Source organism: Epinephelus moara, chromosome 10 (genome assembly GCF_006386435.1).
Source record: "Epinephelus moara isolate mb chromosome 10, YSFRI_EMoa_1.0, whole genome shotgun sequence".
Taxonomy (NCBI): domain Eukaryota; kingdom Metazoa; phylum Chordata; class Actinopteri; order Perciformes; family Serranidae; genus Epinephelus; species Epinephelus moara.
The window spans coordinates 40874570-40896331 of NC_065515.1; the positions used below are offsets into that span (position 1 = coordinate 40874570).

General features: G+C 39.7%; 1 protein-coding gene across 1 annotated transcript; it reads left to right on the forward strand.

Moving 5' to 3' along the window:
• The first annotated feature begins 5394 nt into the window (after positions 1 to 5394).
• ntmt2 (N-terminal Xaa-Pro-Lys N-methyltransferase) lies at positions 5395 to 19086 on the forward strand. Its single transcript, XM_050054997.1, has 4 exons — positions 5395 to 5776; positions 10796 to 10968; positions 16015 to 16267; positions 17510 to 19086. Exons 1-4 carry the CDS (start codon positions 5560 to 5562, stop codon positions 17764 to 17766), a joined length of 900 nt encoding a protein of 299 aa, XP_049910954.1. The 5' UTR covers positions 5395 to 5559; the 3' UTR covers positions 17767 to 19086.
• The last annotated feature ends 2676 nt before the right edge of the window (positions 19087 to 21762 follow it).

A 21762-nucleotide genomic window follows, 5' to 3' on the forward strand; every position in this document is an offset into this window, starting at 1 on the left:
GACAGCACTATCTGATAAACATCTAGTATAGTAACTGTTGCTGAGTGGTGTGTAATCGAGTAAAAAGAAATCAAAAGTAATCAAATAATGATCCGATAGCGAGGGATTCTATGGAAAGACTTTTAGGTTATCAATTTCAATTCCATACGTCAGAACTAGATCGAGGGTATGGTTAAAACAGTGAGTGGGTTCATGTACACCCTGACTGAAGCCAATGGAGTCTAATAATGAGATAAACGCGGTAGCCAGGGAGTCATTATCAACGTCGACATGAATGTTAAAATCGCCTGCAATAATAACTTTATCTGATTTAAGAGCTAGACTGGATAAAAACTCTGTGAATTCAGATACAAATTCAGAATACAGGCCAGGAGCACGGTACACTATAACAAATAAAAGTGGCTGCGAGGTTTTCCAGGTCGGATGTAAAAGACTAAGAACGAGGCTTTCAAATGAATTATAATCTAGTTTAGGTTTTTTACAGATGTGAAGATTTGCTACCTTTCCTTTTCATAATGTAAGTAATTTTAATGTAGCCTATTAGTAATAATGTTGAGGTTTGGACAAAACAAACACTGTGAAGGTGTCACTTTGGGCTCAGGGTCATTGTGATGGCATTTCTCACTGTTTTTACTTTTTTTTTTTTACAAACATCAATTGATTAATGTAGGAAATCATCAGCAGATATATCCAAAATGAAAATAATCATTAGTTATAGTTCCAAATGAGCTCCACCTTAACCAACTACAACAGTAAAATCCTGCTTTTACATTAATGCGTGAGTAATAGTAGCATAATCATATAATAGTAGGCTACAACAGCCACAGAGGGCAATTTTGCTAGATTTAATACTTAAAGTACATTTTCTTGATCATATTTACAGACTTTTACAAAGTAATTTTCAATACAGAACTTTTACCTGTAGCAGAGTATTTTTACACTGTTGTATTCCAAGATTGAAAATAAGCCAAATACTGGTAAAATATGCAAGTGGCTGCTAGATTTGTCTCACTCATGAGCCAAAGAAACAATGGTAATCTATTGAGTTGCTGGTAGATTTTGGAATGGTGAACCAAAAAATCAATTGCCAACCCTGTTGTACAGTACTTTTACTGAAGTAAAGGATCTGAATACTTCCTCCACTACTGGCTGCTATAAGCTGAACAGCAGCCGCAGGGTTGTAACTTTAGAGTTTATGATTCCTTTCCCGAGTTTAACTCCACTCAACAGCCTTTGAAAAAATGTTGACTGGTCAACAAAAATTGTTGTTATATTTCTTTTTTGTAAATGTTTCCTCTCTTGAGGATGGTGTTTCAAATCCCTACATACACGAGTACAGACAGCCCACAGTACAGCTGACACCATCATTAGTTACTCTTATTAGTTCTGCAGGTATCTGATTAACCAGAGTAATGGAAACATTACATGCTGACGTGACGATGGCGCTAGGTGAAAAGTCAGGGGATCATAAAGTTAGTCCAATTCATCCTAAGGGAAACATGAATGTGTGCAAAAAATCTCATGACAATCCATCCAATAGTTGTTTATTTACTGTGATAGTGGAAAAATCATGGTATAAAGCCATTAGGACACATAATCTGGGAACCATGAACAACTTTATGAAACTTTGAGCCAACCCATGGTTGATGTGAACATATTTCGCTGAGTAAGTAAAACTCTTGCAGTAGGTAGTAGTACCTGTTAGTGCGGACCAAATTTCTGAAGCAATACCTCCACATTTATTTTAAGCCAGTCCCCAGAAGTCAGTATTGGCATTATACCATTATACAAACCATGAATACATTACACTTGCATGTTTCATACATATCAACCTCTCTAAAGCGACACAGTATAGGAGCTGATTTTGTCATTGGCAGGTGGAGGGGGTGGTGGATGGCATTTCACCTAGGCAAGACACCTGCCATGCTGCAGAGCACTGCTCCAGACCAACAAGCAACAAAACTGATTGTGATTTAGTGAGTCATTTCTTTGTTTGCAGCAACTCTTTAGGCACCAAATGTGGATGTGTTGATTTTCAGTTGTGATAGTTGCTTGACAAGCAGTTGTTTTTTATTAAGACATTGATACTTTTCCAGTGGGGATTGTGCCCCTAAAACCAGGTATTTTAAGCCAAAACACAGCATTGCTGAAATGTTAAGTTTCAACGTAAAGTTTCAACATATCTGTTACTTAATGTTGTGCAAATGTAATGCATCCATGGTTTGCAGAAATGTACAAATTTCTCGTGATTGGGTTGTTATTTTGCCAATGGTGGGCAATGAATACAAGCAGCTGGGCAACAGACAAAGATGTCAATCTGCAATGTTAATGAGAATGAAATATTCAAAACTAGATGTTTCAGTTATCAAACATACACTCACTTTTTAAAATCCTCAATGTGCAACTAATATTCCTGTCAAAATATAGACATTCTCCCTCAGTGTCATTAAAAGAATAATGCAGGGCTGTGTCTGCAGTTATGATGGATGGTCTGGATGCCGGATGTAAGTAATAGTAGTAAGAGACCACCAGGTTGAGTTGGGGTTAGATAACTCTGAGTTACATAAGGTTAAAAAGGTTCTGTGAACTTGGGGATTTTTCACTGCTTGTTAGGGAACCTGATACTGGTTTTAGCTCCCTTTTGACTATTTATACTTTCTGCATGAACCTTCAGTCCAACAAGTGGATTCTCTTCAAAGTTCAAATGTCTTTGACTTTTGTTCATCAATTAAAGCTCATCATCAATAACAGTAAGTCTCATCTAAAATACGCTATTGTTATTTTTATTCATTTCCACTTTAGGTTTTACTTATTGATACATTAACAAAGAAAAGAGTGTTTGTTTAATTATCAAGCAATTTTTAAAGTCCAGCCCATTATTGAGTCCTTAAAGTTTTGTTTCCTTAAAAAACAATTTACTAGAGATGAGTATTAGTATCTTGAATGAAGACAGAATAAGGCAGATCATTACACCACATTAAACAGAAATAACCCCTAAATTATCGAAAATTCATAAAACTATTTTTTTGTGTTTGTTTTGCACTTGCTTGCAGATGTGTTTGTCTTGTTTTAATTAAACTTTTGAGACTTAATAACAAGACAACTTTCTTTCAGGGAAGGATTTTTTTATGTGAATTTTAAAATTCTATAAACCTGATCAATTTCCCATGTGAACTCCACACCAGCCGTGTGTCTTCATTAAAGTTATAAGCAAGAAATAAGCAAATGGCCAGTTGGTGTAATCAATACTGTAACTTGGTAGATGTGCTCTCCACGTATCTGCTGCTCTCAGCACCAGTAGCAGCTGATGTCACTGCACTAAATCTAGCCTGTGGCTCGTGATGGGCATATTGAAATATTATTTGTGGTAGGGGTCAAAAATATAGGCTATGGTATTCCCTGGTGACTGAATGAATGATTGCTGGTGCTACAAGGACACCTGTTTGTTTGTGTTTGACGGTTAAAGACTTGCATGCAGTTTCAGACAGCCTTTCCTACTCTACCAAACAGACGCCTGCAGCTATCTTGATTTAAATACGCCATTTGCAAAGTTGTCCTAACTAACAGCCACTTAAACCACTTCAAATACTGCACCTCATCCTGAGATCAAATTCCAAGGTGTCAACCTAAAAAGGTCAGTAAGAGTGACACATTTAGCTGTTGAGGCTCAGGAGTGTAGAGATGACATAACTGAGGCAGTCAGGTGGAAGTTCAACCCCCACAGGCTGACACTAATCAGAATCAGCAACAATTAAGAGTGAATGTTTACTGTCACTGAGATGCATTACCAAAATTAAAAGTACCACAAAGTGGCACCGTTTTTCTTCCCATGTATCATCATTGCATTGGAAGTGGAGCATGATATATATGATGACTGAATTTGACACAATAAAATAGACTCGCAATTCAACCTTGACTTTAACACCAAATAACTTGAGACTTCACATGGACTTGTGACTTGTGACTTCTGACAGCAGCCAATCACATTATACAAACAAGAAAAGGGAAAAGGTGGGTTTGTCACTTTAGACCAGCAGACAGACAACATATAATTCATCAGAACAGTAAGATGTAAAGACTCTGCAGCAACACGTAAAACATTAAGTTCAGAAATTACACATACCTATATTTTGTCAGAGGAATAACGGCGAGGCACAACTGATAATTTTGCATTTAAATACAAATTTTTAACTCTAAATTTGTATGTCATTTCTTTCCACGCCAACTATTACCCTGTTTAAAAATGCAGCTGGACTTGGACTTGACTTTTGACTTTCAAAACGAAAGAAAGAATACAATATAATACAACATTTGCATATAGAAATTACTTGTTTATGATCTTTTATTACAGACTTCTTCAATAATTACAGAATTGTAATTCTCACCCATATCTCTTTATTTCATACAAAAACATTCTGACCCAAGGCTGACTCCTGACTGCAGGAATGAATCAATCATCCCCCATGCTCTATGACAATGCACCAGCTGTCTAGCCTTTCAGGGAGTTCGGACCAGATTTCACTGCATGTGTACCCCAGTGCTATGACATGATATGATGCCGTGACTTCTCCTCTTTTTACCCTCCTTGATTTTGGTGTGCCGGCCAACACGGACACAAAGGGCATACAAGCAAATCGATACAGAGACCCGTCCCTCTCTTTCGCTCTCTCACACTCAAACCAAACTTTGATAAAATGGTAATACTAGGCAGTGCTGATCAAATAAAAAGATCCTGTTACTGTACTGTCTATTTCTTACCTAAAGTGTCTTAAGAAACATATCTTAGTGCACTATGAAGACAGCACCATATTATTTCCTGGATTGTAAAAAAAGGTTAAAAGGATTGAGATCAGATGGTACAACTCAGCAGTGCTGATTTCATATAAGCCAAGATTATGCTACTGTGTTGCCAATTTCTTACCATGAATGTTTTCAGAAATATATTTTGGCTTACTTTTTAACTGCAATTTGAGATTAATTATTGTGTGTGACCCAAATGACCAAAAGATTATCTTGCAGACTTAGTGTTCATTTACCAAGAGAATAAGAAGATGACTTGGAGCTTTAATTGTACTCTTTGTTCTCTGGTGTCTGAGAAGCTGTGTCAGTACAAAACAGGAGCCATGTATACAAACACGAGAAGACGCGACTAATTTTAGGACCACATTATATGACAGTAAGGCCTTGAGGTCGGACATATGGACTCTCATGTGCTGCTGGAATTTGCAGCCTGAAATTCAGTCGCCTCTGTTCGTCCTGAGACAGCAGACCCCAGCCCCCCTCCCTCACTCCTCCAGAGTCAGTGTCCCTAGCAGGTGATCTGTAGATCTGGCTGGGCGTTCTAAGACCCGCCCCGTGAAAAAGATCTCTGACGATCACTCGAACGCTGGCAGAGATGTGTTGACCACTCAGCTAAACAGATATAGCAGCAGCTGGAGTAACAGTGTCCCAAAGAGGCACCGTAACACACAGAGTGTTACTCTCCTCCACCATCGTTCAGTCAAACTCCTGGATAACAGCACTGTTTTGTGAGGTGCTACAAGGCCACATACAGCAATAATGGAGATTGAGGAAGAGATTTCACGTGAAGATGATGATGATGGCAGCTCATCATCACCAAATGTAGAGTACAAGGCTGCTCACCAGGCGTTTAGGGATCGCTGGAAAGAGACGGATGACACCATGTGTCGCCACAGCATGTCCTTCCACCTGCACCACTCACTGCGGAGTGAGTTCTTCGCCAGCTACCTGTACCTAATGGAGAAGATTCCTGTGGGTAAGAAGAAGGGCCACACAAAGGCCCAACCTCACACCAGCTTCACAGTCAAGAGGTCACGATTTACAATCTATACTTGACCCTTGACCATTAAGGACTGGGCAAAGCTGGGGAAGCATGCCGGGGGGTTTGCATGTTTTGGTTCAGTACAAATCTATGATTTCTTTCCAAAGGCTTTTCATCAGTTTCTATTTATGAAAATTAACTCATAGAGGCTTTAAACTTGCAGCTCAGCAAACATCATGTTCTTTATAAGTTAAGTTAGAGTCACACATATTCATCACGAGGTTATGCACTTGAAAGTGCACATGCTACAAAATGCCTCAATGATTGAGAAAAAATATTTTGAAGCTGATTTACATATCACAGTAAAATGAATATAAAACAATGGCTACCTGGAAGTTTGGAAAATACTTTTGAAAAATCTAAAACAAGAAAAAAACATGGTGGACATGGTAGTCAGCAGTAATGCAATGTGTTATGTGTACAGATTTAAAACTAAATGGGATAAAACAAACACAAATACAGGGAATGATTAGAGGCATTGAGGTTCACTGGAATAGCCAACCAATACTCTGATCTGGCCTGCTACAAATCAAATATCATCTTACATTATAATACATTTAAAAGGTATTTTTAAATACTACATCTTGCAGACACACACACATAGAAAGCTGTGAAAAGGTTTTATGGTGCATGCAGAGATACAACATATCTTTAAAATGTAAATATACATGATTGTAATTGGGATTAGTTCCAAGGGGAAACAGCTAGCCTGATTATATTTGTTGTCTACCAACACCACTTAAGCTCATTCAAACAAACAAACAAATAAGCAAATGTAAAAACCACAGTTTTTAATTGTAGGCAATATTAAAATGCTAAAACTCTTAATTGATTGTTAATATTCTGCCTAGCACTTCTGTGCAGCTATCCTGCTATAGCACTGTCTGATATGGTCAGTGAGCACAGATAATGGTTTCTGTGCAGGCTAGGTGTTACCAAAGCTGGCAATCTTACTGTGATGACAGGAAAACTGTAGGAAGGTGTACACAGTCACTGCAGCAACTGTTGTTTTTCAAGAAACAGTTCTAGTATATAACTCCCACAGAAACCACAAATTGTTGTTTTCACATTTCTGTTTCTGCACAAGTTATATAAACAAGATACAACATGTTCATTATTTAGAGGTGCTGATAGGCAGAGTCAGGTTGGCTGTTTCCCTCTGCTTCAACTCAGTCCTATGCCTGACTGTCATGGAGAACAATAGTTTCACACATACAGGACCTGTAGGAATCAGAGAAAGCAGCTAAACTGGAACTCTTGGAAGTCCAAATACTGTTGCATTTACCTTGGATTACTGGACGTCACTGAGTGATCAAAATGATCTCGGAGTAACCACCATATTGACACTGATTGTACATTGCACTCCTTTGCTTGAATGGTTCAACATACAGAGGAATGAGAGTATGCAGAAACATGTGCCCAGCACTTCTCCACAGTTGCAGAGCAATGGGACATTGTAAGAAAGGTGACAACAAGTGGCACAGACAGTGCCAGTGTGATCCTTTCTAAAAAGAAAACAAACAAACACTGTATTTCACAGGATAAGTACTTTGAAGTTGTCTCCTACCTCTAAGTTATGGTTTCAACACCACACTGTTGTAGCAGTGCAGCACTGATTTGAAAGGAATAAATCTATAAGTCAAGATCATAAAGTAAATTTCTTTGCATTCATTTGATTCCTAATCAAGACACTCTTGTAAGAACTGCTTTACCTTGTTATGAACTTCAAAAATAATGGAATTTCAAACATATAATTGAAAATGTGATTAACTGCAGTTAGAAAAATAAATAGTTTGACAGCCCTGATTGTAACATAGGCTGGTCAGTGACTGAGACTTCATATACTACCAATGAAAATTCTTCTGCCGCAAAGGTTTGATTAGGCGCTACTCTATTTGTTTGAATGGTCTTTGATGCTTTCAGGTTGTAGAAAGTCCTATTTACAAATACATGGGACTTTGTATAAAGGGTTTGTTTTGTATATGGAGAACAAAACACAATGGTTCAACCAGACTGACAAGTGAAAGGGCACAAAGAGACAAAGATCCCTCTGAGCAACAGTTCAATAAGAATAGAAGAAATCAGCATCATCGGTCAAGAAACTGGAATAAAAATATATGCAGATTTCAACAGGAACAGGGTCCTGTTTCAGTGTCAAGTGCACAATAATACCTATAACACCCTGGAAATGTTGCTTAAGCAAAGCTATTCTTCAGACTTCACAGCAGAAATAGAAGGTTAGTGTAGGAGTAAGCCCTTATGGAACTGGATCAGGAAATATCAGCTGATCCTACTATGGACAGACAAATTACAATTTAATCCTATTCAATCTAACCACTAAGCAGACTGCATATGGCACAATGAAAAACTCACTAACTCAATATTTAGAGCCCAGTTGCAGAATTGTAGTTCAATAATGATCGAGGGTCACCTGCATTTTTCTGGAGTAGAAAACACATTCAGCATCAGAGTTGGATGGACACTGTGTGGACATCGACTACATGGAAGTTTCAGTCATTTAATTCTTCTTTTGGGGCCCAAACTATCCTAATCCTCTGCAGGGTGTGCAGGCTAATGACCTATTGGCCATTCTGGCTCAAAGACACCTTACTTTCTTACCAATAACTTGATGCAAAGACCATTAATGGCATGGCATGCCAAGTATGAAAGCTCTAACTCATGTCAGTCAGTGAGATACATGACAGTCAGGGGGCTGTGGTTGGATAATTTACAAACAGCCGTGCAAGCTTTAGATGACAGAGTGAAATGTATATTTTGTCATTTTTTATGTCTTAATACAGAAAATGTCAAGCCAAAGGAGTTAACCTAAAATAAACATACTTTACACTATATTTAACTCATTGGAAATAAACATTAATCTTAATAAAAAATTAAATTAAATTAAAATCTTAATTAATCTTTAATCCTCAACTTCTAATGAGCTGGTCCACTTTGAAGGTGTGAGAAAGAAGAACATGGTGGCACTGGATTGACACTTTCTTGGCAGATATGTATGTCGTCACGCTGTCTTCCCCCCTGTCTTGGTCTTGCTTGATGCTTCTATAATTACCCTTCATCTGTAAGCCTTCCTGAGGGGTCACATAACATGTAACTGCCAGCTTTAGATGCTCCAATCATATCTGATGCCAGGGCAAGATCCTTAAACATTTGATAATCAGGTGGTGCACTTGCCAGGAAAGTCACACAGCTTGAACTGTCTGTTTCTACACCTTGTTTTTAGTGTGACTTCCAGGTGCTGAACGATTTAGTCCCTTTTATGGCTCCCTGCCTTGTCCCGATGTTTCTAGCATAGAGGAGGGAGTCCAACTGTAAATAAATCCCCCCTCTCAATGTTTCGCTGTGGTGTTATGAATTCTGCCACTGGACGTCCTTGACAAGTGGACAGACTTCCCCCTATGACCCTCACCTCCCACCTCTACCTCATCTACGCCAAGAACGTGTCATCTAAGCCTTTGGAAATGTTGCGTTCATTCTGTAGGATTTATTTCAGCTCAGAAGAACTGAGCCAGTGAAAGGTTGGGATAGTTTAAGAAACCAGCTGTTAAGGTTCTTAATGTCACAGTATGACATTGGCATCATATTAGGAAGCAAGAGTGTTGTACTACAACACATAACTGAAAACTTTCAAAACAATGTCTATTATGACTTGGAACTGTTGTGGTCCTGGCAATAGAGGGGTCCTTTGAGGTTCATAGTTCTACAGAAATATTAACTTGCTGCAAATTGGTAACCTAAAAAGCATGTGAAATTGAATGCACAACACTGGAGATGAATCAACCTACTTGTTATTTTATAGCATGTAACAGCTGAGCAGGGTGTAAGAGTAGCGCAGCATGTTCTTATTTATAGTCTTCTGGTAATCAAATTATCATTCTACATTTCCTTTGAGATAGTGAACTGTGTTCCGCTCCATACAGAGCAGTCTAGTGTCATGTTGTATCTGTTGTTAGACTAGGTGTGTAAAATTACAATTACTAACATTGAATTTGGTAGTTTTTATTGAGTTGTGATGGTGATGAATGATAGTCAGTCTGTGTCTGGTCCACACTAAAATATCTGCTGGTCAGATTACTATGGAATATGCTTTGGATTTTAATGTTTTCCATAAATCATGTATTTTGGCAGCATAGGGGTCAAAGGACATCTTCATCAGCACCACCATCATGCCACAATATGCACTTTTACACCAAAAATATGTTCATTTCCCAGAGGATGAATCTTATTGATTTTAATAGCCCTTGATCTTGCATTTGTATTCCCATTACTGGTAAGCCTCAAAATATTAATTCGGACTGATGCTAAGTGATTGTTTGCACAGGTTTGACTGTCAGATTTTTGCAGTTGGTGTTAATTTGCCCCAAACAACCAATGTACCCACTGTACAGATGTTAGATGTTATTATCTTCCTATGTTATATAAAAAAGGTCACAAATCCTCAAGCTAAGCTCACTATATAAGTATTAGCTCCAGATGAAACAGGCTTGGATGCACCTCTGCTGAAGTTTACTTCTGTCCATGGTGAATCGATGTGAGCGTCCACTTGCATCTTTGAACTGACTCACTATGTAGTCACACCACCTCACCACCAAGATTTCTGCCTAAAGACACATTATCAGAACCAGTCAACTAAAAATCTAAGGCCCAGGGACTTTTAATTTGTTTTATTTGTTGATGATGTCATGAGGGGTTATCTCAGCTTGGGCTTGGATTTTATGGAAGTCTAAATAGTTGGAGTACAAGTTAAAGAGTAACCTAGCCTTACTTAAAAGGAAACGTGTAAAATGTGTAAAGCCTTTAGTGTCTCCAGAGGGAGCTATGCAACTCTGATAAATGACTCCTCAAGTGATGTCACCTGGGTCAGCATTGGTTGGGTCTGAAGACTACAAGTATGAAAATGATGTTCTCTTTATGTGCATCCATGTGTCCTAACAGTGAAGCTGTTTCCAGTCACCTGTGAGTACATCAAAGGAGAGAAACAGTTTTACTACAGAGCTCAGAAGTTCTATGAGGACGTCCCTGCCTCAGAGGAGGGCATGCTGGGAGATTTTGTGGAGATATGCAACATCGATCTAGAGGGTTCTCGGCAGTTTCTGAAGCGGTTTGTGGTGAGTAACAAGATTCCAACTCAAATTCTTACAGCGGTTGAAGAAGTACTAAGAGCTTGTTCTTGAGTAAAAGTAGCCGGCTGCACTGTGACACCTGAGAAAAGATTTTCTATACTCACTGCCCAATCAGGGGGTAGCACATACACTGCACCTGCTCCCTATAAAGTGCATGCATTGCACATCTCCCTTTTTTACTCAGCCACAGAACTGGACTAACATGAGCTCGGTCTCACCATTTGGTGTCGCAGGAGCCATCATTAGCATTGTGTCTTCTCCACAAAAGTCTTGTGCCGCCTCTACCTCAGCTTGCTTTTACTGGACCCCCATGGTTCCTGCATCCTGTGCATGAGTTGGCGGCATCAGGCTGAGGCTGACTCCTGCACCGCCTGCCTTGCTCTACCCCAGGAGGAGGAATAGAATGAGGAAAACAACTGTTGGGTCTATAAGGAGAAAGGCCTGGCCTTCCTCTCTAAAGATGACGACTCTACCAATCACCATTATCCCTTTGATGGCCTGGCCTGTCTATTTGCCTTGGCCACTGAGAGGCTGGAGCTCCCTCTGTCTCTCCAGGCCCCCTCCATGGCCCAGGCCATAGATTTTATCATAAGCCTCCGTGCCCAGCCACATGCTAGGTCATGCCAAGTGTGGCTCTACCCAAGATGGTACCCATCTTCGATTACGCACACCCAGTTGGTTCCTCTGACCAGGTCAAGTTGGCCATTGCTTCCATCTGACATGGACAGGGTAACAGCTGGCCTTTTTGATATGTGCTACACAGTGCTGCCCAGGAAGTGACACCTGTGAGCAACATAGCCCTCCTGGCAGTATCCCTGGACAGTCTCATCCATGAGAGAATGAGCTAACACCACTGGAGGTATTGGAGGTGCAGACAACAAAAGACACACTCTTCTGCATGTCCCAGCCATTCACCATTAACTGTGGCAGTTCCATGTGCCCCACTCAGGTGGAGCACAGGCACCTCTGGAAGGGCCTGTCCTCCCCAGAAGAGAGAGATATTTAGAGGGCAGAGCACATATGAAATAGAAATAGTATTTACCTGGATATGTTGGCATTTCTACGAGTAGTTCTCTAGCTACAAGTTGACCCCTGGCTGACCCCCAGGTCAGGTGGTGAGCACAGAAACTTTCTCAGGTGCTTTCTCAGCCTCAAGAGGGTAGACAAACTCATAGAAGAGGAGTTACCTCTAGATAACTACTATTTACAGTACAGTCCACCAGGGAAACTGACAGTAAGATTTGAGATGTCTCTCTCTATCATTTACACTGTACATACTGTAGCTTCTGACAGCTTTTCACTAGCATATAGATTTACAGTGTTGTAGCTATCTCTGAATACTCATGTTACAATCTATTCTGGGTGAGGAATTCATTTTCCTGACTACATAAAAAGAATTCCACCTTGTTTTATGTAGGAGGAGGTGCAGTTTCTAATAGTAGCTCAGACTTGATGTCAGCCTCATAAACACCCCGACAGAATAAGCTGAGCCAACAGCTGTTAATCACTTTGTACTATGGTCAGTTTTTACAAGAACTCATTTGTTCACAGTGGAGGAGGATATATTTCTTAGTCTTCTCTGCTGAGAAATATCTGTAGTTTCATTAACTACAATATCGGCTAGAATTTATCGAAGGGGATGCATCTTAAAGGAGAAGTTAAGGAAATAAGCTTCTCCACTTTCTTGCTGAGAGTTAGATGATAAGATTTATAACATTCTCATGTCTATGCACTTAGTTTAAAGTTACTGGCAGCCAGATAACTTCACTTTGCACCAAGACTGGAAACATGGGGAATTAGCTTGCCTGGGTCCATCCAAAGATGACAACATCTGCCTCCCAAAAACCTCTAAAGCTCACTAATTAACATATTACATTTTTTATTAAATTTGCACAGAAACCGCACAAAAACAATTTGTAGTTTTATTGGCTGTTATGTACTGGACTAAATTTTGGTGCAAATCAGTAACTTTGTGGAGTCTGTGCCAATTGCCTGGTATCTGATGGATTATGTTACCTTTCTTCAAAACCAGGCTAGCTGTTTCCCCCTGTTTCCACTCTTTATGCTAAGCCAAGTCAGCCTGCTGCTGACTGCTTCATATTTTGTGTACAGATATGAGAGCTACAGTAACTATCATCATATCATCTCAACTCTTTGCATGAAAATCAAAAAGCGTATGTCCCAAGAAGTCAAGCCTTTCCTTTAAAGTATCATTCTCTGCTTTTTAAAACCTCTTCCTCACGTCTCAACATTTCTGTATGCGTGCACACGTGTCTGTGTGTGATCATGTGAGTGTCAGTGTGGACTAGAGTGTTTTTTTAGATGCTGGTAGAGCCCAAGTGCTAATTCACGGGAATGGGTTTGGCCCAGAGACGGCGCTATTTAGAGGATCAGTTTTACAGGAGCTCTAATTATAAACTGCTAAGATTGGATGCTTTAGAGGAACTGCAGGCAGCTAAGTGGCTACTTTTCCACTGGTGCTAATGTAAACACAACAAGCCCTGATTTAACAAAGCTTAAGGTGATACAGCTGCTCACTGCTACTGATTAATACAGTACAGCACATTTGATGTGTTAAATGTCAGTTTTCTATTCTCAGCACTCAGTTCTATCTGTTATGAGACCAAGACACGTTACAGGATGTGCTTTATGACAACACATTGTATGCACTGAGCTATCATTGCAGACACAATTAGGCTGCAACTATCAATTGTTTTTATCATTGATAATCTGATGATGATTCTGGATCAATTGATTAGCCTATAAAATGTCAGAATGCAGAGAAAAATGACTGATCATATAAAACACAAAATTCTAACATTTGAGAATTCTGAATCAGAAATGATTTGCTTTGTAAATGACTTAAGGTTACCAATTAGCAAAAGCTTATTTCTGTTGATTGAGTTATCAATGTATTGACTAGTATGTTAAGCTCCTAACAGGATAAAACAAATCACAAATCAAAGGCCATCTTAAATAGAACTCAAATCAGTACAACACTGGAAGATTTGAAGTTTACCTGTAGTCCTTTTTTATTATTAAAGAATTTCCTTTAAAGCACACCACTTTAGAAATGTTGATATATTTGCTGTAGGACAGGTACAGTATTTTATGAAACTAATAAAGCCAAGACAACAAATTCACAAAAATGCAGGAAAGAGTCAGTAAAACCTGATAAAAAAAAACTAGACTGCTAATGCTTTTACTTTGATAAAAAAAAAAGTATTATCTTCTCTAAAAGATGAGATAAGAAGAGTTATAATGTCTTTTATTTTAAGGCCACTGCACTGATGTTAAACCAGGGAGAGGCAGCGCTGCCAGATGCTGGAAACCAAATAATCATGCAAAGACAGCAGGATTACCATAATCCACTTTCAAACTACAGTTCATTTAAATTCACACTGCGGTGCATGAAGAACTGAGTTTGCATCATAAATGCAGGCTACAGATACAACACAAAATGCATCCTCATGTGTAAGAAGTCACAAGAAACATTTTTGTACACAATATTTGAGGACAGTAATGTCAAACTTGAACCAAACAAAAGCGTGTCATTGTTGAGATGGTGGTTTGAGAATGAGGGATTGTACAAAGGGTTATAAAAAACATAATTCAAATAGGATAATCATCATATACCTAGCAACTCTGCTACAGAGGGATATTAGATACTTATTTACTATAGGTACAGTTGTGCTGTGCATTAATATAGCTACAGCCTGGTCTTATAAAAAAATGTGAAATGGATATGACATCTTGACAAAGCAAAATGTGGTGGTGGACATGAAATGTGTTAAAATGATGTGCTGACAACACAAAATCAATGCCAATGAAGAGTCAGTGAGGATCTTTTGTTGTGCGACAACTGCGACCGCTTCACAGCAAACCTGTGTCAGTTCATAATAGACTTTGCATTGGCATTGTTTTGGTGCACGACATTTCATGCCCACCAACATGTATTGTTAAGAATCTGTGTCGATTTCACGTATTCTGTGAGACTGTGTTGGAAGAAGTCTGTAGAACATTATATTACAGTAGGGGCTGGGTTGAAAAACAGTAAACCTTTTTTTTTTTGTTATGAAACCTCACAGTCATGTGACAGAGCATACCAACCCAATGATCTGTTGAAATGTACATAATCAAGTTCAAAAGCTTTTCATAAAGCATTTCATAAAGCCTTACACTGGTGTGGTAAATGTGGTCTTTTTAGATTGATGAATTGCTATTCGTGCTCCTGAAAAAGTCTAGAATTTCTGAGGTAAAGTCACAGATGTTTGCTTCAGATTGAATGTTTTCTTTATGTGCATTTTATGTCTAGAAACTCACATTTAACTCGTCACTTGGATGCAAAAATCCTGAATAATAAACCAAAGTATTCTCTCTTCCGCCAAGTCTTCCACAAATGTGTGCTCAGTTACACATCCTCCTCCCTGGCTGTGAACAGCTCCTGTTTAAACCTGACATCTCCATTAAACACAAGTTGGGGAAGGAAAAGATTTAGACTACATCCAGATTAAACTGAGCTACATACATACGGAGCAATATGGCAGTAATTCACAGAAACCAGGAAGCCTCTTGTAACAAGCACAGAGCTCCTCAGGGCCCCATCTTTCATACAATCACACACTGGGGCCCCTGATGTGGAGGGGTTGGAGTGAGGTCAGAATACCAAATGAAAAGGAAGAAAAAGCAGCATGATTCAAGAGAGGTGACTTTTTGTTCCCTTGTGGTAAAGTTCATAGTTTCGTTGCCCTGAGGAACTGAGGTTGACTTGTTTGTGCTGTCGGTTCTTTTGAGGTACAGAGCTCTGACATCTGGCAACACAGAAAAATTAAGTCTAGATCCCTGACTTATAGATATGGTAATAACATGCAGCAGGGAAACTGACATTTAAATGTACATTTAGTTTTCTCGGAAACATAACTCTTATTTTTTATGGATGCCTTGCAAATGATCTTCAGTTGAGAAATTATACTGACTTTTTCCTCAAAATAAAGTTGAATTTTGACAGTTGTTCATGTTTTTCACCCACAGGGTCCTGGTAAGGCTGGCACACACTGTGCTCTGGACTGTGGATCTGGGATCGGTCGTGTGACCAAAGGCGTCCTCCTTCCTGTATTTGAGAAAATGGAGATGGCGGACATGATGGAGCACTTCCTGCTCCATGCGCACGAGGAGTACCTTGGCGACGATGCCGATCGCATAGAGACCTACTACTGCTACAACCTGCAAGAGTTCACACCTCCAAAAAACAAGTACGACGTCATCTGGATGCAGTGGGTGGCATGTAAGTTTATATTCTGTTCATTACTTACCATTTAAAAAGTACAATGCTCATTGGCTTGGATGCGAATTGCTCAAGAATTGAACTGTCTAATGTTATCAGAATTCCAGGGGTTTCTTTTATTTGAAGTGATTTCCAATTTCCTGAAAGGCACGATTCCTCAGAGACAGAATATTTTAGGCCTCTTCCCTTTATCCTTCCATCATTACCTGGATGAACCTTGGTAGTTAACAGCCAACTTTATACTTTTGGGTTATTGCTTTTTGTGGTATATTTTGGACATTGCTGATTGTCCAAAGTCCAGGTTTGGAACTGAGTTGCCACCCCAAATGAAGAAGCTCAGGTATATCAGGATCTTGTTCATCATTGAGGCTAAGATGGAGCATTAGATCAACAGACAGTTGTAATGAAGAAGGAGCTGATCTGAAAAGTGGATCTCAAAATTTACCAGCTGATCATTGTTTCAACCCTCACCTCTGGTCAAGAGCTTCAAATAGTGTCAGAAATAAGATTAAAACATGGATAAAAATAGGCAAAATAAGTTTCCTTGGTAAGGTATCGAAGCTTAGTCTTAGGGGCAGGATTGGGCACTTGAAGACACAGAAGCAGCCTGGAGTACAACTGTCACTGCAGTTTAGGTAGTGGTGTAGTGGCAGTTGATGAGGTGGGTGTGCTACCAGGTAGGGTGGTAGGTTACCAAGGAGGAAGCGGGTATACTCTCCTATATATTCAAATTACTTTTTTGGCTGATGGCCGGGTATACTGTAAACAGCCAGAAAACAAGGGGGGTGTACCCCGTATATCTGCGTATACCTTCCACTGAACAACTGAGTTAAAGAGGTTTAGCTCTCTATCAGGGAATCTTCTGGACGCCTCCCTGTGGAAGTACAGAACACAAAATAATACTGTCCCATCAGGGCTGGGTTAATCTCGGGATCCTCCAGGGAGAGCTGAGGGCAAGGACTTCTGGCTTAGTTTGCTTGTTTGTAAAAGAAACAAAACTATAATCTTTCGCATTTTTACATGAGTTTGTGTCTTTACCACCAGATTACACCAGGTCAACCAATGCATGGTACAATGTAACCTGTTTTTATGTCAAGAGCAGCTGACTCCATCTACCTATGCAAGTGTTGGCATACAGCAGTAGGAAAGCTAATAGAAACAAAGATCCCTGCAGAAACAGGTATCTCAGTTGTGATTAGTTGTTTTTTTTGGTCTTCATCCCTTATCTGTCTTTATCGTCAGGCCACCTAACAGACAAGGACCTGATGAACTTCTTGATGCGCTGTAAGAAGAGTCTACGTCCAAATGGTGTCATTATAATAAAAGACAATATGGCGCGGCAGGGCTGCAAGCTGGACCCCATCGATAGCAGCATCAGCCGTCACCTGGACATCATGAAGATTATCATCGCCAAGGCAGGTCTGGAGATCCTGGCTGTGAAGAGGCAGGAAGGCTTCCCTGAGATCATCATGCCTGTCTGGATGATTGCGATGAAATAGAAGTAGCATCTACTGTAAAAAGGTTCCGGTTGTTGTTGCTCACTTTGAAAGGGAATCCAACCTAAAGCTGAATTCACATTTTATTCCTCTTTTGTTTAAGTCTAGATTTGTGATCACGTCTCTGAAAACCACACTAACACTGCTAAAAATCTACACAATGTCATCAGGAGATAAATCCTGAACTGGCGGTGTGCTTTTGCACAGCATGATGGCACCTGGGGTGATTTTATGGAGAAAGTAGTTCTGCTCAGCACTGAAATGAAATAAAGCTTTTACGTGGACATTAACCTTCTACAGAAGGACTCTGTATGTCCACAAAGCCAAGCTGTAATTTATTGTCAGCCGACCACCTCCTAGGGTTTGTCTCTTGATGACATCGAAGATCAGCTCTCTGGAGAGTAACTGTTGGTGGAGCTTGTTCCTGTCTGAACTACGAGGATCATTGGAATAACATGTGGATTCAGATGGTTTCTCCTCTGAGTGAATGATTTGTATCCATTTCTGACTGAATCCAACATGTTACAGCACAAGCATAACATATCATCAGCAATGATGTGTCATGTTAGATTTCTTAAAAAATAACAACAACAACAATAACAACAAACTACATTTTCATATATTATAGCATATGATGAACATGCCATCTGTATCTGGATACATTAATTGGACAATGACATTTACACTTCGTATTGAGTGTTTTTTTGTTATCTTGAATCTGGCTGATTGTGATCAGATCTTAATTTGCATGTTAAGCAGGAGTGGGTGAACCTGTCAAACTCTGGTTATGTTATCCTTGTCCCAGGTCATTGCCGACCCATGAGAGTGTCCCAAAGCAATGCTGCTTTATGGTATGGATGTTTAATGAGAACTGGATACTAGAATCGAAGATGGCACCCACTCAATTAGATGAAAATTGCTCACCGAGTGCATAAGCCAGTAACATGTTCTAGCTCTAGCTCGTTTTTTTCCATGTTGTTTTACCCATGGAACATGTAGTCCCGCTGCCACTCCCTTTATTATGTGTAACTTTAAGTCTTAAAGTCTGGGTTAAGTAAATTCAGAGATTTTTTTATTAACACATCATACATGCTAGAAAATACTTGTTGAAAATATGCTACGAGACTGGGAACTGTGTAGCACTGTGGAGTTAGACCATTTTTCACCATCTTTGGGATTGTTTGGGAGGGCCTGAAATCATGGCTCGGTGATGCGCTGGAGCCATCCTTAATATAACCCCTTACCAGCTTAATACAAAACTGCAGTTTTGTATTAAGCTGGTAAGGGGTTATGTTGCTTGTGGCAACAAGCTTGTGGCACTGGTGCTATGCGCTCTAATGCCATGGCGTTAGAGCGCATAGCACCAGTGCCACAAGCTCTCAGCTCTTTCAGTCCAATACATGAATAAATAACTCTGTTAAATGCTACAAACATACAAACACAAGCAAAAAGTCATCACGGATGTACCTTTTGGTCTTTCAGCCCAAATGTGTGTGCTTTTGGTTAACATTAGTGGCTGAACGAGAGTCTGTCGCTTCGCAGCAGCTCATTCTTTGGCTCAGCACCATCAGCAGACACGGCCGCAGCATTTCAAAGCAGAGAATACTTTATTTTTTCATGACTTTGAAACCTAATTTCATATACTTGCAGGTTTTTTAATTATTGTAGCCGACACATTTTCTGTGATATGACAGACTATAATGAATTTAACTGGGTAAGTTATATAGAAATTCAACCCCCGTACAGTTGTTGTGATTGTTGAAATTAGCTGTAGAGACTAAAACTGTTTTTTTTTCCTTTACCAGGTTGGTAACATATTTATTTCTGCTATAAAGTCGGGCATTTTAACATGGGGTCTATGGAGATTGACTTGCTCCTGCAGTCAGCCCCTAGTGGCCATTCGATGAACTGCAGTTTTCAACGCTTCTGCATTAGCTAAATTTTTTAGCCCATGAGAATGCTGCTTGTTTTTGACAGGCAGCTTGAACAGGAAGAAGGGCAGTGAGGTGACCCATTTACCATTTTCAGAAGATGGCCACAGACTGTATTTTCTCCAGACCACCTCCAGATGGGGTCTGGCCAAACTGATTGTATTCAGTGCTGCATGCATTTACATCTGCGTTTGGTATCCAGATACAGATCACATAGTAATACCAGGTAGAGATGAGGTCTTAATGTCACCTTTCAGTACAGCATGTAGTTCACTGTTGCTTTATATTGCAGGAGAAATAATGTTCATCCAGTGCACTTACAGTACAGGTTGGTCAGGTGTATATATTTGTTTTTAAGTGTATGTGTTTTATACTTTTGCTTGTAATATTGCAGATAAATGTAGTTTTTATATCGAGTTCTTTTGTGCAATTCTCTCTGTGTAGTGCTTAAATTTAGACTTATTAAAATAAAAATGCCATACTTGGAAAGCATATGGATGTAGTTTTATGATTTTTTGAATGCTCTTTTCATATATAATATTTTTCATCCCATGTTCCAAACAAAGGCTAATAGGATTAGAGATGGGTAATCATTGTTGGCTATTATAATCAAGGCTGGAACTGGAACATAAATGCTGACCAATTTTCCCCAAATATTCCAACAGTGCAGCCCGTCCACACCCCTGACAGTGACCGCGCTGCAATCTTCCAGAGTGGGCCGAAAACACACCAGATAATTGAGATCCTCTCAGATCGTTATGGTAATTCTCCTAAGTATTATTACTATTATTATTTTTTTCAGACTAACAGTAGAAGCAGCACATTGTTTTGGGCTAATGACTTTCAGCTGGGCCCCTGAGGTGGATGGAGGGGGTTGATTATTTCCTGGTTTTGACAGACAGTGCCGGCTTTCATATCTGCCCTGGCTTCATTTCAAGCCTGTCAGATGTTGTCTGCATAAAACACATCCAGGAGTCGCCTCAAATATTCAGCATTTGCGTGCGTAAGAGCTCGACAGGAGTGGTGCGGAGTTGTTTCTCCTTGAGCTTTTTATGAAAGGATAGTTTGTCAATGAGTCGACTGGCACAGAGAAAGTACAAAATCATCAAAGTGTTGAAGGCGCGATGGCGTGAGATGATCTCCACAGCATGTTTCTCTCGTCAGAATGAGTCTTTTGAGATGTGAATAGACCAAACACATTTTCCACATCCCGTATGAATTAAAGATCAAAATGCCCCAAAGTTAAACTTGTAGGTATTTTTTTTCTCTCCCGCAGCAAATAGCAGCCAAATGTGCTGTCACCTTTTCAGGAGTGGTTAGCGTCGCTGACAGTCAAGGCTATCATTTCTAATACTTCTCAATGTCCTCTGCAGCCGCTCGGCAGCAGTTTGAATATATTAGCTGGAGTAACACTAATTTGTCCAGTCACGTCAGCAGAGCAGAGCTTTGGGCCTGATTCCAGACAGAGTATATGTCAGACAGCTCACAGAGACAGCAGGAAGACAGAGACCACAGAAGGACATAGTGACCAACACAAGTGTGATCGCCTTAACATGCAAAACATTGGTAGGAACTGTTCAACTTAAAGCCGCAGCTCCAACTATACGGGAAAATAATCAAAAATAAATACTTCATTTGGTTTGCTTGGAATCCCCAGACCTCTCTCATGTGCTTTGTACACCAACATCATTGCTGATTTGTCACTTTAAAATGATTACAATTAGTGGTGCATATACGGTTTTCTCAAGGCAGCACAGCTCAAACTTCTACATTTTTTCAAAGGACTAAAGGCTATTGGCATCGATCTGTAACTCTTCCATAGGCAGCTACAAAAGACAAGTTGTTCCCAAGTGTCACAACTGCCTCAGTTGAGGCTCCCCTCTGATCAAACATGCTTGATATTTGCGACATATAATAGATCTTGTGTGGTGGCCCTGAGAGCTCAATGCACCGCAACTTTAGAAAACATGCAAATAGACAAAACATCTTGATACCACATGCAAAGTGAGAAAAAACTAAAAATACAGATACATGCTGCAAATACAGAAAACACAACCAGATACAGAAA